This window comes from Zosterops lateralis, assembly GCF_965231275.1.
Source record: "Zosterops lateralis genome assembly, chromosome: W".
NCBI lineage: Eukaryota > Metazoa > Chordata > Aves > Passeriformes > Zosteropidae > Zosterops > Zosterops lateralis.
The window spans coordinates 26,706,222-26,718,424 of NC_139801.1; the positions used below are offsets into that span (position 1 = coordinate 26,706,222).

Sequence of the window (12,203 nt, forward strand, 5' to 3'; positions counted from 1 at the left end):
TACGATTTGACATCATAAAGTGTTACGAATAGATGTGGGGGTTTAGATAAGTCCCTACCTTTTGCTCAGGCCTCCAGCAGCAGGCAGTAGCTTTACTGAGGCCGCCAGCACCCCAAAACCCACTCTCATTCACAAGTTCTTTAATAATAGCTGATTCAGTCTATTATAGAATTAATTATTTATTTAATAGACACAAAACTAAAAGACATAAGACTTGAAACAAACTAATACTACACAGGAATAAGGACAAAAAGGGAAACTACTAGTAGGTATATACAGCACAGGATTAAAGGTACCTATTAATTTTACAGCTAGCGAAGAAATAATATAGCTTAGGATTCAACGTATCTTACCATCCAATTGTTGGTGGGGCACACATCGAGATCCTTTCCCTAAATCCCCAGGAAAGTAACCACAGAATCTGTGTCCAAACTCCAGGGGGAAGTCTCGAACAGTTTCAAGGTTGTGTGTGTAGATGGCTTCTGCCTTTGTGATAGCTCATGTGTCTTTTATAGTTTGTAAAACAGTGTGTCTCAGTCAGGAATATTTATTTTCTTTTATCTCTTCGCACTTCTGCTCTCCAGACTAAGATGTTGATACTTAGCTGGGGGCTGGAGCCCTTTTGCTGCCAGAGGTGACCACTTGCTGGGCTTTTCACCCAGGTTCTCTCTTCCATATCTCCACCAACTATCTGTGGTAGAGAGGGGGAGGACACGTCCTGCCACATAAAGCAAATGCTTTCTTCTCAGAAGTATGTCTTGTATTGTGCTGTTTTGACAATTGTTGATTTTGCAGAGTAAGGATAACCAGAGGAGAGTGAGGAAAATCCTTTCATCTACAAAAGAATTTTATGATATGCATCTGGAGATTGTATTACTGGTAGCAATACTTGATCCATGATTGTATAAATATCTTTTGACTAGGGTTAGAAAGCTTGAAGTAGAAGTTTATTTTAAAAATCATCTAGCTACACAGTATTATTATAACCAAAAACTCCTTAATGCCAGTGTAGCATTAAGAAGCAGGTATTCTTTATTTGGCCAGATGCATGAGGGGATAGCTCCTCCCAAAGCCATGCATGCTGAGTACAGGAAAGTTTCTGTTTATATACTGTGTTTTGCATATATATTTATTAATTTTCCCAGACTAAACATACATATGATAATCATTTCCCCAAAATCATTAACATATTTTTCCTCCCCTTTACACATGTGTTCTTCTGTCCAGGGAGTCTCTCTGGTGATCCCTGGTGGTTGGGAATCCCAATGTTCCAGTTGACCTGGCTGAGTTGGCAGGGCACTGGGGCTGGTGAACTTCCAGTTCTCCTTCTTACACAATGGGCACTGTGCAATTCCATAGGCCAGTGGTTTTGGTAGAATAAGCACTGTGTTAGCTCACCAGGTGTAGACAGTTTATCATCTGGTAACATTATGTTTAGTCAGGTGTGAATATAATACTGCTTTTAAGATGCCTTCCATCTCAGTGTTCTATTTGGGAGCCAAAGACTTCTGTTTCTATATGGTTCATGAATTCTATCAGTTTTCCTTCCTTAAACAGCATGTTTTGTTTACCACACAGACCTATGATCAAGGGATTGAATTAATCTGTCAAAAACAAGAAGAGTTTGTGAAGAGCTCCATAGAATCCAAATGGAATCTAGCAGAAGCCCAGCAGAAACTTGGTAGTTTAGCACTGCATAATTCAGAATCCATGGATCAGGAATATGCCAAAGCACAGACTGAAGCTTCAGAACTAAGACAAAGAGAAGAAGAATGGAGGAGAAAAGAAGAAGCCCTAATAGAGAGGGAAAGACAGAATCTATGGAATACAGATTCTTTTAGTAAGGAGGTATTTAATAAGGTATGTCATATGTGTATGAACACATTCATACGCCTTTTATATTTAATTTATTTCTCATCTTGAGTGTTTTCTGTATCTAGTGTAGTGCTTAATGTAATGTGTTGAATGTTTTTCTTTTTTTTCCTTTTAAAGGGGATATGTTGCACTGATCTCACAAATATGTGTGACATTTTAATTGGGAATGAGAAATTTTATTTGTCCCTTCTAGCAACTGCTGCCAAAACCAAGGATGAGCAATTGTTTTTCATATGTGTAGTGATTTCAGATTTGCCAAATTTCTGTTTTGCCAAATTTAGTGTAGTGGTTTGACTGTCTACTCTCTTTTACCTCTGGGAGATAGGATTTGGGAGAAAAAAGGCAAAGCAGGCCCAACTTAAGATAAACAGATTTATTAACACATGCCAAGAAGAAGAAAATAAGGAAAGACAAAAAACAAATGAAATTTCTAAACCAACCCTTTCTCCCACCACAAACTGTTCATTTTCTACAAACAACGTAAAGAGGCAAAACTCAGAACTCTAGGTCAGTACCACTTATAAAACAGTCTTTCGTTCAGTCTTTGAGAGAGAGAAGTCTCTCCTGTTGTTTGGTAACTTTCCACAAGAGAAATAGTCTGTTTGTAGCTTCTAACTCATACAAAAGCAGCCGACCCAGGAAACTTCTGCAGTTGTGAAACCTCCCATATCACGTAGCCTTTCCTGTGACTACATATGGGCCGTAGACTCACATATATATTGGGGTGTCACGTTTTAAAGATAAGCAACTTCAAAGGCAAAGGATTCTTCATCTTAGGTGTTATATATGATATATATATAAAGTAATTTGTGCTTAGAAATTAACGAATCTATAATTGGAAACTCACAAGCGGCTACTGGGGAAGACTGATTTGCAATTGTGAAGTATGGGCTGCACCGAGGAAAATACGAATTTACAACAGAAAAGAGTGGCTGCAGTCAGAGATGGATCGTTACCAGGGCTGGGTTGGACTACACCCTGGTATTGATACCCGATATGCATCTGTGATAAGACAATCAAAGTCATCAAGGGTGTGCATCCCAACGCCGAATTCCCATAAACTCGTAAAATCGAATCAAGCTCTGGTCCCTGCCCGGAAAACAGTTTCAGAAAGCCAAACTCAGAAAAGAAGACACATAATTATGCAAAATGAGCAAAAGCGAACAAAGAACCCTGCCTTAGGGGAAATAAACTGTATAAAAAACGACCTCTCAGCAGCTGGATTTGTGAACCAGGTAGGTTCGGTGCGATAGAGGCCTAACCTAAAGTTCACCCAGTATTGACCCCGGGCTCGATGCTGTCTCTTTTTATTGTGGCTTTCCGAGATCGCTTTTTGTAGTGAAATAAAATTTGCTTTTGATTATTAATCTGGCTACCTCGTTTATAACATCAGGGAACAGAGATGTCTTCTCACTTCTTTCACTGGCACAGGGGGCTTCTCATCTCTCTCTCTCTGTTCAAACCTCTTATGGGATCACCAAATCACAACTTCTAATTCAATATTCACTCCGTAAATCACAGATACCATTGCTCAAAAATCCACAAATCATCTCCCTAATTCATATTGTTCATGATTTAAAGGATTATTCCAGCATATTCATATTATATTCTGTGTCCTGGGTTGCAGTGTAGGATGTACACAAAGTATTTATTCTATCACCATCTTCATGAACTGTTAAACCAAGTGGGGCAGTGTTATTCCCAGGCCCCCTGCCTTTGGGCAGTCTTCTGTTAATGGCCCATTAACGCCTTGACCATGACTCACAGGTAACTCCCTCCAGGAGTTATCTCTGTTTAATGGGCCATCAAGGACCCACTTCACAACTCATCATCCCATTGTGAGATGCTCTGCCCAGGAGGAGGAGCCAAGCATTCTCACCTGGATATAAGCTGGTATTTGGAACAGTGCAAGCAGCCCTTACCTACTGGATTCCCAGAGGACCAGAGCTACCAGACCTTTCTACAGGATCACTGCTTCAGGAAGACCACCTCATCTGGACTGCTTCCACCATCCTGCTCAGGTTGTATTCTGACTCTGTCAGTGGTCCTTTGTGTTATTGCATTTATTTTATTTTATTTTTACCTTTTTACCTTTCTTCTTATTAAATTGCATTTCTGACTTGGAGCCTCTCACTAGTTTTGCTTTCAAACCATGACATTCTGTTACCATAACTCATAGGAGATTTTTCAGCTTAGAACCAAGGCAACTTGTCATCTCTTCCACCTAAGAGGTCACTCTTCCTTTACTGACTTTGAGATCTCCATATTGTCCCTTTACATGTCTCAAATTTGGCCGTCTCTTTTGTTATAAAAGATGTAGCCAAATTAATAATTAAAGGAAATTTATTATTTAAAAATATAAGTTTTGGAAAAGCCACAAATGAAACAGTGCCAAGCCTGGGGTCAACACCAGGTGAGACAGCGAATCGGACTGTATAGTACTGATTCCCCATGGTTCATGAGTTCTGTCTTTGCAGGGTCCCATTTTATACAGTCTTTCCACTGAACACAGTTTTTTTCTTGTCCTTTTGTCGCTCTTGGTTCTTTAGCATATTCATGTCTCGCTGCCGGTCTGACAAAAGTCTTCCAGGAAGGGACGAATACTTGTAAAATATTTTCCAGGAAGGGACGAATACTTGTAAAATATTTTCCAGGAAGGGATGCATATTTAATTCTTTTTACTGGAACTTGGTTCGGGAATACACATTTTTAGCTACGCATATTATCTGACCTCGGTTGTATATCAGATACATATCGCAGAGGTGTTGTCAGACGAAAATCCATTGGGATACACATTTCTTGGAGACAGTCTATCCGTGCCTGATGGTCCCTCCTTTTCTGGTGCAAATAGCTTTCTTCCCCTGTTACTGGCTTTCCTTTCTCAAAGGCTGAAATATTTAATTCCCTAGCACAAATTATTTTATACCATATATCACATCTTTCACTAAGGAAAAAGTTAGGGCTTTGAAAATTTCATCTGTGCCAAAAAAGAGTTAAATTTTTCCCAGGTCCTCTTTTTTTCCCTGGTCAGACTTCAAGGCCGAGCTGATGGGGGGGGAGGGAGAAACTCACGACGAGAGATATCAGATTGGAGCAGCGGAGCAGCTCAGGCAGTCAGAGATCGCAACAGCCAAGGATGTAGATGGCTCCTGCCCACTCCCTCAGTCTCATGGGGGGGTCTGGCTCGGCCGGCAGCAAAAGCAGAGCCTGGTTGGGCTCCAAGCTGCTATCAGGGGCTGCAGCCTCTCTTCCCCCTCGCTGGCGGCTGGGGTTTGGGGAAGCCCAGACACATGGCCAGGGCCAGGCCTGGCTCTCCTCCACCGCAGGGGGAACAGCGGGCCTGGCCAGGCCTCGATCCAGCTTCCCCCCCCCCCCCAAAGAGAAGTGGCAGGGTGTTTTACAGCTGCTAAAAAATGATGTGGGCTGGGCCGGGGCATATGCTCATCCCCTCCCCCAGCCCGGGAGTCACCAGGAGTACCGGCCCTCCCCCTCACAAGGAGAGAGCCGGGACTGCCTTCTTACTTCCTACGAGGTTAAAAGAAAAAGGAAGTCCCTGGGCTTCCCCGATTTTTTAAGGCTGTGTGACCCAGAGGTGTATACCTGTATTTAATTGGCCAATCTGGGGATCAATCTTACAAGTCAGTTTTTACCATCCATACTAAACTAACACATGAAATTTGCTTCTTTGTTATGCCAAATTCTCACATTTGAAACATGCACAATTGACCTCTGAGAACATGAATTTCTTAATAAAGATTATTTTAGCACAAACTGCCTTCATAGTAAATTCCAGTTTTGTTTTCAGCTCTTAATTTGAATATGAATCATTAATGCATAGTTTTTCATAATTCCACTGAGTTAGCTTCTTTGGGACTAGAGTGTACAGATGTTTCTCATCATTTATAGATCAGTAAGTTCCTACTAGTGTGTAGAACTTTGAGATTGATTATTGCTTAGAAGAGTATGATAAGTCATTTTTTGGCATATTATTAATTAGACAAGTTATGTTTTGGTAAATAATTTTCATAGGTACATTGTGTTGGCTACATATGTGTTTGCTGGGCTATGCTTAAAACTAGAACATTGTACCTTAGATAGATGTTGGGAAAGATGGTTCAGGAAGGACTTATGGATATGATTGTCTGGTAAGAAGTACTGCAGATGTAAAACCTGTGAGTGAAATAGAAATGAAAGCCAGCTTTGAGATGTAGGCATGGGAGGCAGGAAAACGGTGATTACCTGGAGATGGGTTGAAGGTCAGGAAAACCAAAGGATTCAAGAATGTAGCCTTTCCACTCTGCCAAGGCATCAGGGAACAAGTGCATAAGAAAGCAATCTTTAGAGTTTAGAATATAAAATGACATGGTAATATAGTAGTTCTTATAGGCTGCATGCAAAGTTTGTAGGTTTTGTATCTTGCACAAGTTGGTCACTGTAAACTAGAATATTCAACACAAAAAGAGATGTATTATAACAAGGCCCTCACTTGCTCTTTTCCCCCATGCTCTTTCCGCCCTCTTTTCCCCTTCTCTCTTGCTTGCTCTCTTCCCCCTACTCTTACCCCGTTTCTACCCCTTAACTCTCTTCTATCCTCTCTCTCCCCTTTCTCTTTTGGGTCTTTGCTTCAGCCGAGGCTGGTGGGTGAAAGCAGGCCCTCTTTACCCACGACCCTTGTAATAAAACCACGTGTTTCTAGAATATCTCAGGTCTGCAGAGTTCCTTGTCCCTGCCATCCACAGATGCAACTACAGATAGTAATGAATTAAAATAATCCTATAGTTCAAAAAGGTAAATGTGGAGATTCTATGATTGTTTTTTTCTCATCTTTAGAGTTTTATTAGTCAATATAAAAGAAAAGAAGATGAAGATGAAGATCTATCTAAATCATTTATACAAAAGCATGAACAAAAGATTAGATACTTTGGTAAGTATGTTGCTTCCAACATTTTGCAGTTTAACCTCCTGTAGAATTTGTGTAGGTCTATTTATTTATTATTATTGTTATTATTCAAAATGGGTGTTTACAAATGAAACATCTGTCAATTAGAGTATCTAGACTTGTTTCTCAGGACAGGAGATGTAGCATTGTAACAAATAACCATTTCAAAGTAAAGGAAACTAAATCGCAAAAGTCTTTTGGTACCTATGATCAATGAAAACTTCTTGCGCCAATATAGAACTGAAAAAAAATTACAAGTCGTGAAAATTAAATTCTAGCAACTTCTTCTGCTGTTCCATGGGAAATTATAGGGGCATTAGTAGAGATGCAATTCCTGCATGTAAAAGTACCTGGGATTGTCTGTACCTGCCTCCTATAAGTAGGTGGAGTTTTACTGTCTCATAATCCATGAGGGGGATGAATGATAAAAGGCAAATATCTGCAAAACAGCTGTTAAGACTATGTAGAGATGCAACCACTTTTAATTTTAAAGATATATAAATATGAGTGGTAGAAGGGTAAAACTTTGTATCTAGTACTGACAAGCAGTGAAATATCACTAATATATATTTTAGGGCAATTAACTCATGTGAAGGACAATGGGGGGAAAAGGTGATCTCACTGCTTAAATTTTGAATTCTGATTTTCAACCTGCAGCTCTTTCTATTAAGGTAGTTTCATGCTACTTACTGCAATTCAGTCTTCCAGTTAACTTTCAACCACTGAGTTCAGTCTCGTGTTTTGACTTTAATGCTTGAACTTGGTTATAAAAATAGCTTTGTGTTTCCTAAAACCTAGCAAACCATGTAAGAAGCATAATAATTTTAGATTATGATTATGCTTTCATTTTTATTTGTCTTACTTGCAAGAACTTTTCTGTCAAAATCACTGAGTGTAAATTCATCAACTTAGGCATGCTATCAAATTCTTAACAAATATGCATGGATACTACTTTGTTGCAGTGTGTGAAAACCATTTACAATTAACTTGTTTTTAACATTGCCAGAGATAATAAATATACTTAACTGCTACTGTTAAGGTCTTATTCTTATTGTATCTTTACAGTTTGAGGATACCTGATTGGCAATGGTCTTTCAGCACTGTGTGGTGTTTTAAAAACAACAAAAATTTAAGTTCAGTTTGATTAGTATGCAGTTCTTCTGAGGTATCAATGAAATGTGAAGGAGATTGTAGTAGTGTGTAAATTTTAATAATGTCCTCACTGTATTAAATCATTGAAATATTGAATGTATTAATTAATGTTATTGTTTTTGTTTTTGTTTTTGGTTTTTTTTTTTTTTTTTTTTTTTTTTTTAAATTAGGCATGCTGGGCAGATGGGATGATAGTCAAAGATTTTTGTCTGATCACCCATATCTTGTATGTGAAGAAACAGCTAAATATCTCATCTTATGGTGTTTTCATCTAGAAGCTGAACAGGTACTAGGAAGAACTTTAAAGTGCTTAAAAGTATGCAGTTTCCCACTTACACTACAAAAAAGCTGTCCAGATTGGCCAGCCAATTTAATTACTCTTCTCCGTGTCTTCCCATAATGAAGGAAGCCTCAAAAACACATTACTATATTAGACCTAGTCCTAGCTAATTAAGTCTCTGCTTCTCTCAGCATCAGTTCTTTTCTCTTTAGGAATCAAATGCAAAGATGCTGAATTTTAGATAGTTATACTTTTAAAGATATTTTCTGTAATTATGTACTTTCTCTTCAGAAAAGAGCTCTGATGGAACAAATAGCACACCAAGCACTTGTGATGCAGTTTATTATAGAAATGGCCAGAAGCGGTAATGTGGATCCAAGAGGCTGTTTTCGTCTATTCTTCCAAAAAGCCAAAGTAAGTCAGAATTTGTATATCACTGAGAAAAACTCTTGATACCCTTACAAGGGATCAGTGTTCTGAGGGAGGTTGGAGGTTAAATGTTACTGACTGAATCAAGCTTATAGGGAAGTGTTGTTTTGTTGGCAGTTCATTTTAGGATTAATGTTTTGTGTAATTCTGATCTTGAAAATGGAAGTTCCATGAATTCTTGTTAGGCCAGAGGGAAAGCAGAACATAGTGTGGGAACTACAGGAGTGTGGAATAATGAAGCACCATCTAAATTACATTGGTAAATGTGAATGTGTGAGGGTCATATTACTTATCCGTAACATGAATGTGTCTAAGGACTGAGTGTCCTATTTTGTTTGTCTTCATGCCTCTCTATGCAGTTCCTGACAGGGCCTAATTTGTAGTCTGTTTCTCTTCAGTCAGTGATAGTTAGCTCTGAAATGCTGAGAGAGGGAGAGATGTGTGAAGACTGAAGATGTAGCTTGATTCAGGTTCTATATTAAGTTATGCAAGACTGCTGATCTTAATGCTGCCCTAAGGACTTGAGCTGACACCCACTGATTCATGCTTTGCTTTTGAAGTGAGTGCTGCCATGAGTACCTTTTCTCTTAAGGGTATTGGCTTCTGAGGTAGAATAAAGGAAGGGTTAAAATTATATTTGTTTTGTTCTTGCATGTTCTCAGATAGATGAATAACTTTGTTCCTATACTTATTAAATGCCAGTCTCTCTTTAAAACAAAGCAAACAAAAAAAAATCATACCTGCATCTTCTTTTTAAGCTGACTGCTGCCAATATTGTTATTGCCTTGTCTAAACCATTATCTTTCAATGAGTATAATATCCATTACTGCAGGACTTATTTTTAACAGTATGTATGCTTACAACTAGAAGCAAATTTGGCTAAGATGAAAAATATTTCACTCCTCTCTTTACAGGCAGGGGAAGAAGGCTATTTGGAAGCTTTTAAAACTGAGCTTGAAGCATTCAAATCAAGAGTGAGAATCTGTTCACAGTCTCAAAGCTTTCAAGCTATGTCTGTAGAGAATTCCAGTGTCTATACTGGTATTGTAGAAGGACTGGAGTCTTTGTCACAGGTAGACTTTTTATTTCCAAAACCGAATATAAAAACTCTATTAGGAACAAATTTTTGCTACACTCTTGAGAAGATGTACTTTTTGATATCTAGGAATAGGTCTCTATACTTGGAGCACTGTTAGTTCTAGTGTGCACTATTAACAATATGGGAGAGAGATTGTTTCTGAAAGCTCTCACAATTTAGTGTCAAAAGGCATACATTAGTTCAGTGCCCTTGAAAAATTGTGCTAAATAGAAAACTGCATCATTAACCTCTTCAGGCACTAGAATTAAATATACTTTGTATCACAGGAGGTGAAATGAGCTTTCAACTGCAAATTACTAATCTCATTAATGGAAATATGCAGGTAATCAAATCTAAGGAAAATTTACACTGTGTTATGATATTTTGCCCTTGTTTTTATCTTTATCTTGGAACACTGGGGTGTTTGGCTTCAGTGTTAGTTATGATCACATATTGGGCTGAAAAGAAAATTTTAAAAGCTTTTAAAAGCTGGATGTTAGAGAAGGAGACACAATTTAAAGTACTTTGAAATAAATTTGCTCAAGGTACCTGTTTGGTAAGATCTGGTAACTGAACCCTAAGAAAATGCACAATAAGGTCATAGTATGCTAGCTAAATTTAAAGAAGCTTCTGATAGTCACATTATGATAATGCTGTCTAGGGTATTATTTAAGAAATTATATTTTATTACAAAATTCTCATCCTAACACAGACAAAAAAACTTGACTTGATTCTCTGTAAATGTATGTATTGAGATTAAGCTTTCAATTCTTCATTTGTTGCAGAATGCAAATGATCTGCAAGGTTGCATAAACAGAAGTGTCTGCAATTTAAATTCAATGCTACAAAAAGATGAAGAACCCAAAATGATGGATGCAGTATAGCACTGTTAAGACTGAGGCAAAGTACTCATTTTTTATTACAAAGAAAAGAATATGGCTATTTTCTTCACACATTTTTATGGGTATTGCACTTTATTTTTGGTGTTTTGAGCATGGAGGGTATTTGGAGGGACAGTAATCCAGAAATGCTTGTAATAATGTTTGAAAATATGCTGCTGGGTTTTTGGTTGTCTATGAAAAAGGTTCTCATTACCAAACATGAAACTGGATGTGTTTTATGCTACTAAATTTGCCTTTTATGATTTTGGAATTAAATTATGAAAAATAAATTGCACAAATACAATGTTTACAATAAGTGATAGATTTCCAGTAGAAACTGCTATTGTTGTTAGATATGGCTATGTCTTATTCTATGAATATTGGAAATCACAATTATACTTCTGCTATATTCCTGGTATAGCTCTTAAATCTGCTTTTAACATAAATAGCAATAAATTGATATGCCATCAGTATTACAGATCTGGATGGCATCAATGAAAACACTGGCTGTCTACTTCTAAGAGGATTTAAATGTTGCATTTTGCTTTCATAAAAACATTGTTTGGTGTCCCCCCCAACTAACAATTGCTTACATATGATCTTTGGGTTGTATGGTCACTGGGAAACTTTTTTTTTTTAAGACTTTTTTAGTTTAAATTCACTAAATTTTTAAACTATTTTTTTAAAGCTAGATCTGTAATGGAGTGAAAAACATTCAATAAAGAGAACAAAAGGGGACCTTCAGGCACAGTGGGTGGAATGAGATACTACTTTCAACAAAAAGTTTGATTACAGTCAGGAGCCAAGCACTTGTAAGTCAGGTTTTGGCAGGTATTTCATACACTGCTAAACTAAAGTTCTTTTTATTAAGTAAATGTTTTATGAAATTACCAAGTATTGAGAAATAGGAAGATCTTTAAAAGCCTTCCATTTCAGAATCTTACTTACAAATGGTATTCCCAGAACAAGTCTGGTGTCAGAGCCTCTGCAATCCAATATTTCTACCAAACTTTTCAAACTTACTGCTTCTATAGCAACTCTGTCTATAAACATGTACTCTGTAGCTGAGCGATTTCAAGGGAGAGTCTATACCTCAAATGTCAATATAAATGTTTGCTTCACGTGTGTATTGGTTTGGCACAGCCTGTTTTTTGACAGCAGGGAGGCCACAAAGTTGGCTCCTGTGGGAAGACGCTAGAAGCTTCCACCATGACCAGCAGAGCCAATCCTTGATGGCTCTAAAGATGGACATGCTGCTGGCCAAAACTGAGCCAATGAGACAGATTGGTAATGCCTCTGTGATGACATATTTAAGAAGAAAATAAAAACAAAGTCACAGATTTTTGCTCCTAGTCAGAGAAGAGGAGGAGGTGAGAACATGTGAGGGAAAACAATATGGCAACACCAAGGTCAGTGGAGAAGGAGGGGTAGAAGATGCTCCAGGCACCAGAGCCAATATTCCTCTGCAGGACGTGGTGAAGACCATGGTGAAGCAGGCTGTCCGCCTGCAGCCCATGGGTCCACAGGGAATGCAGAGATCCGTCCACAGCCCGTGGGGGAGGTGCCCAC

At 38.2% G+C, this 12,203-nt stretch overlaps 1 protein-coding gene across 2 annotated transcripts in view; it reads left to right on the forward strand.

The window, feature by feature from the left end:
* LOC310922195 (hsp90 co-chaperone Cdc37-like 1) overlaps positions 1-11,722 on the forward strand; it is a 62,392-nt gene extending 50,670 nt beyond the window's left edge. The window contains exons 2-7 of one of the 2 annotated variants that reach the window (XM_083882618.1): positions 1,579-1,860; positions 6,706-6,799; positions 8,137-8,252; positions 8,538-8,660; positions 9,590-9,748; positions 10,539-11,722. In XM_083882618.1, coding sequence (XP_083738744.1) covers positions 1,579-1,860; positions 6,706-6,799; positions 8,137-8,252; positions 8,538-8,660; positions 9,590-9,748; positions 10,539-10,637 — 873 coding nt within the window. In that variant the 3' untranslated portion in view covers positions 10,638-11,722. Of the gene's footprint in view, positions 1-1,578; positions 1,861-6,705; positions 6,800-8,136; positions 8,253-8,537; positions 8,661-9,589; positions 10,514-10,538 lie in introns of those variants that run through there. The other variant, XM_083882617.1, reaches the window with a different exon arrangement.
* Positions 11,723-12,203: the final 481 nt, after the last annotated feature.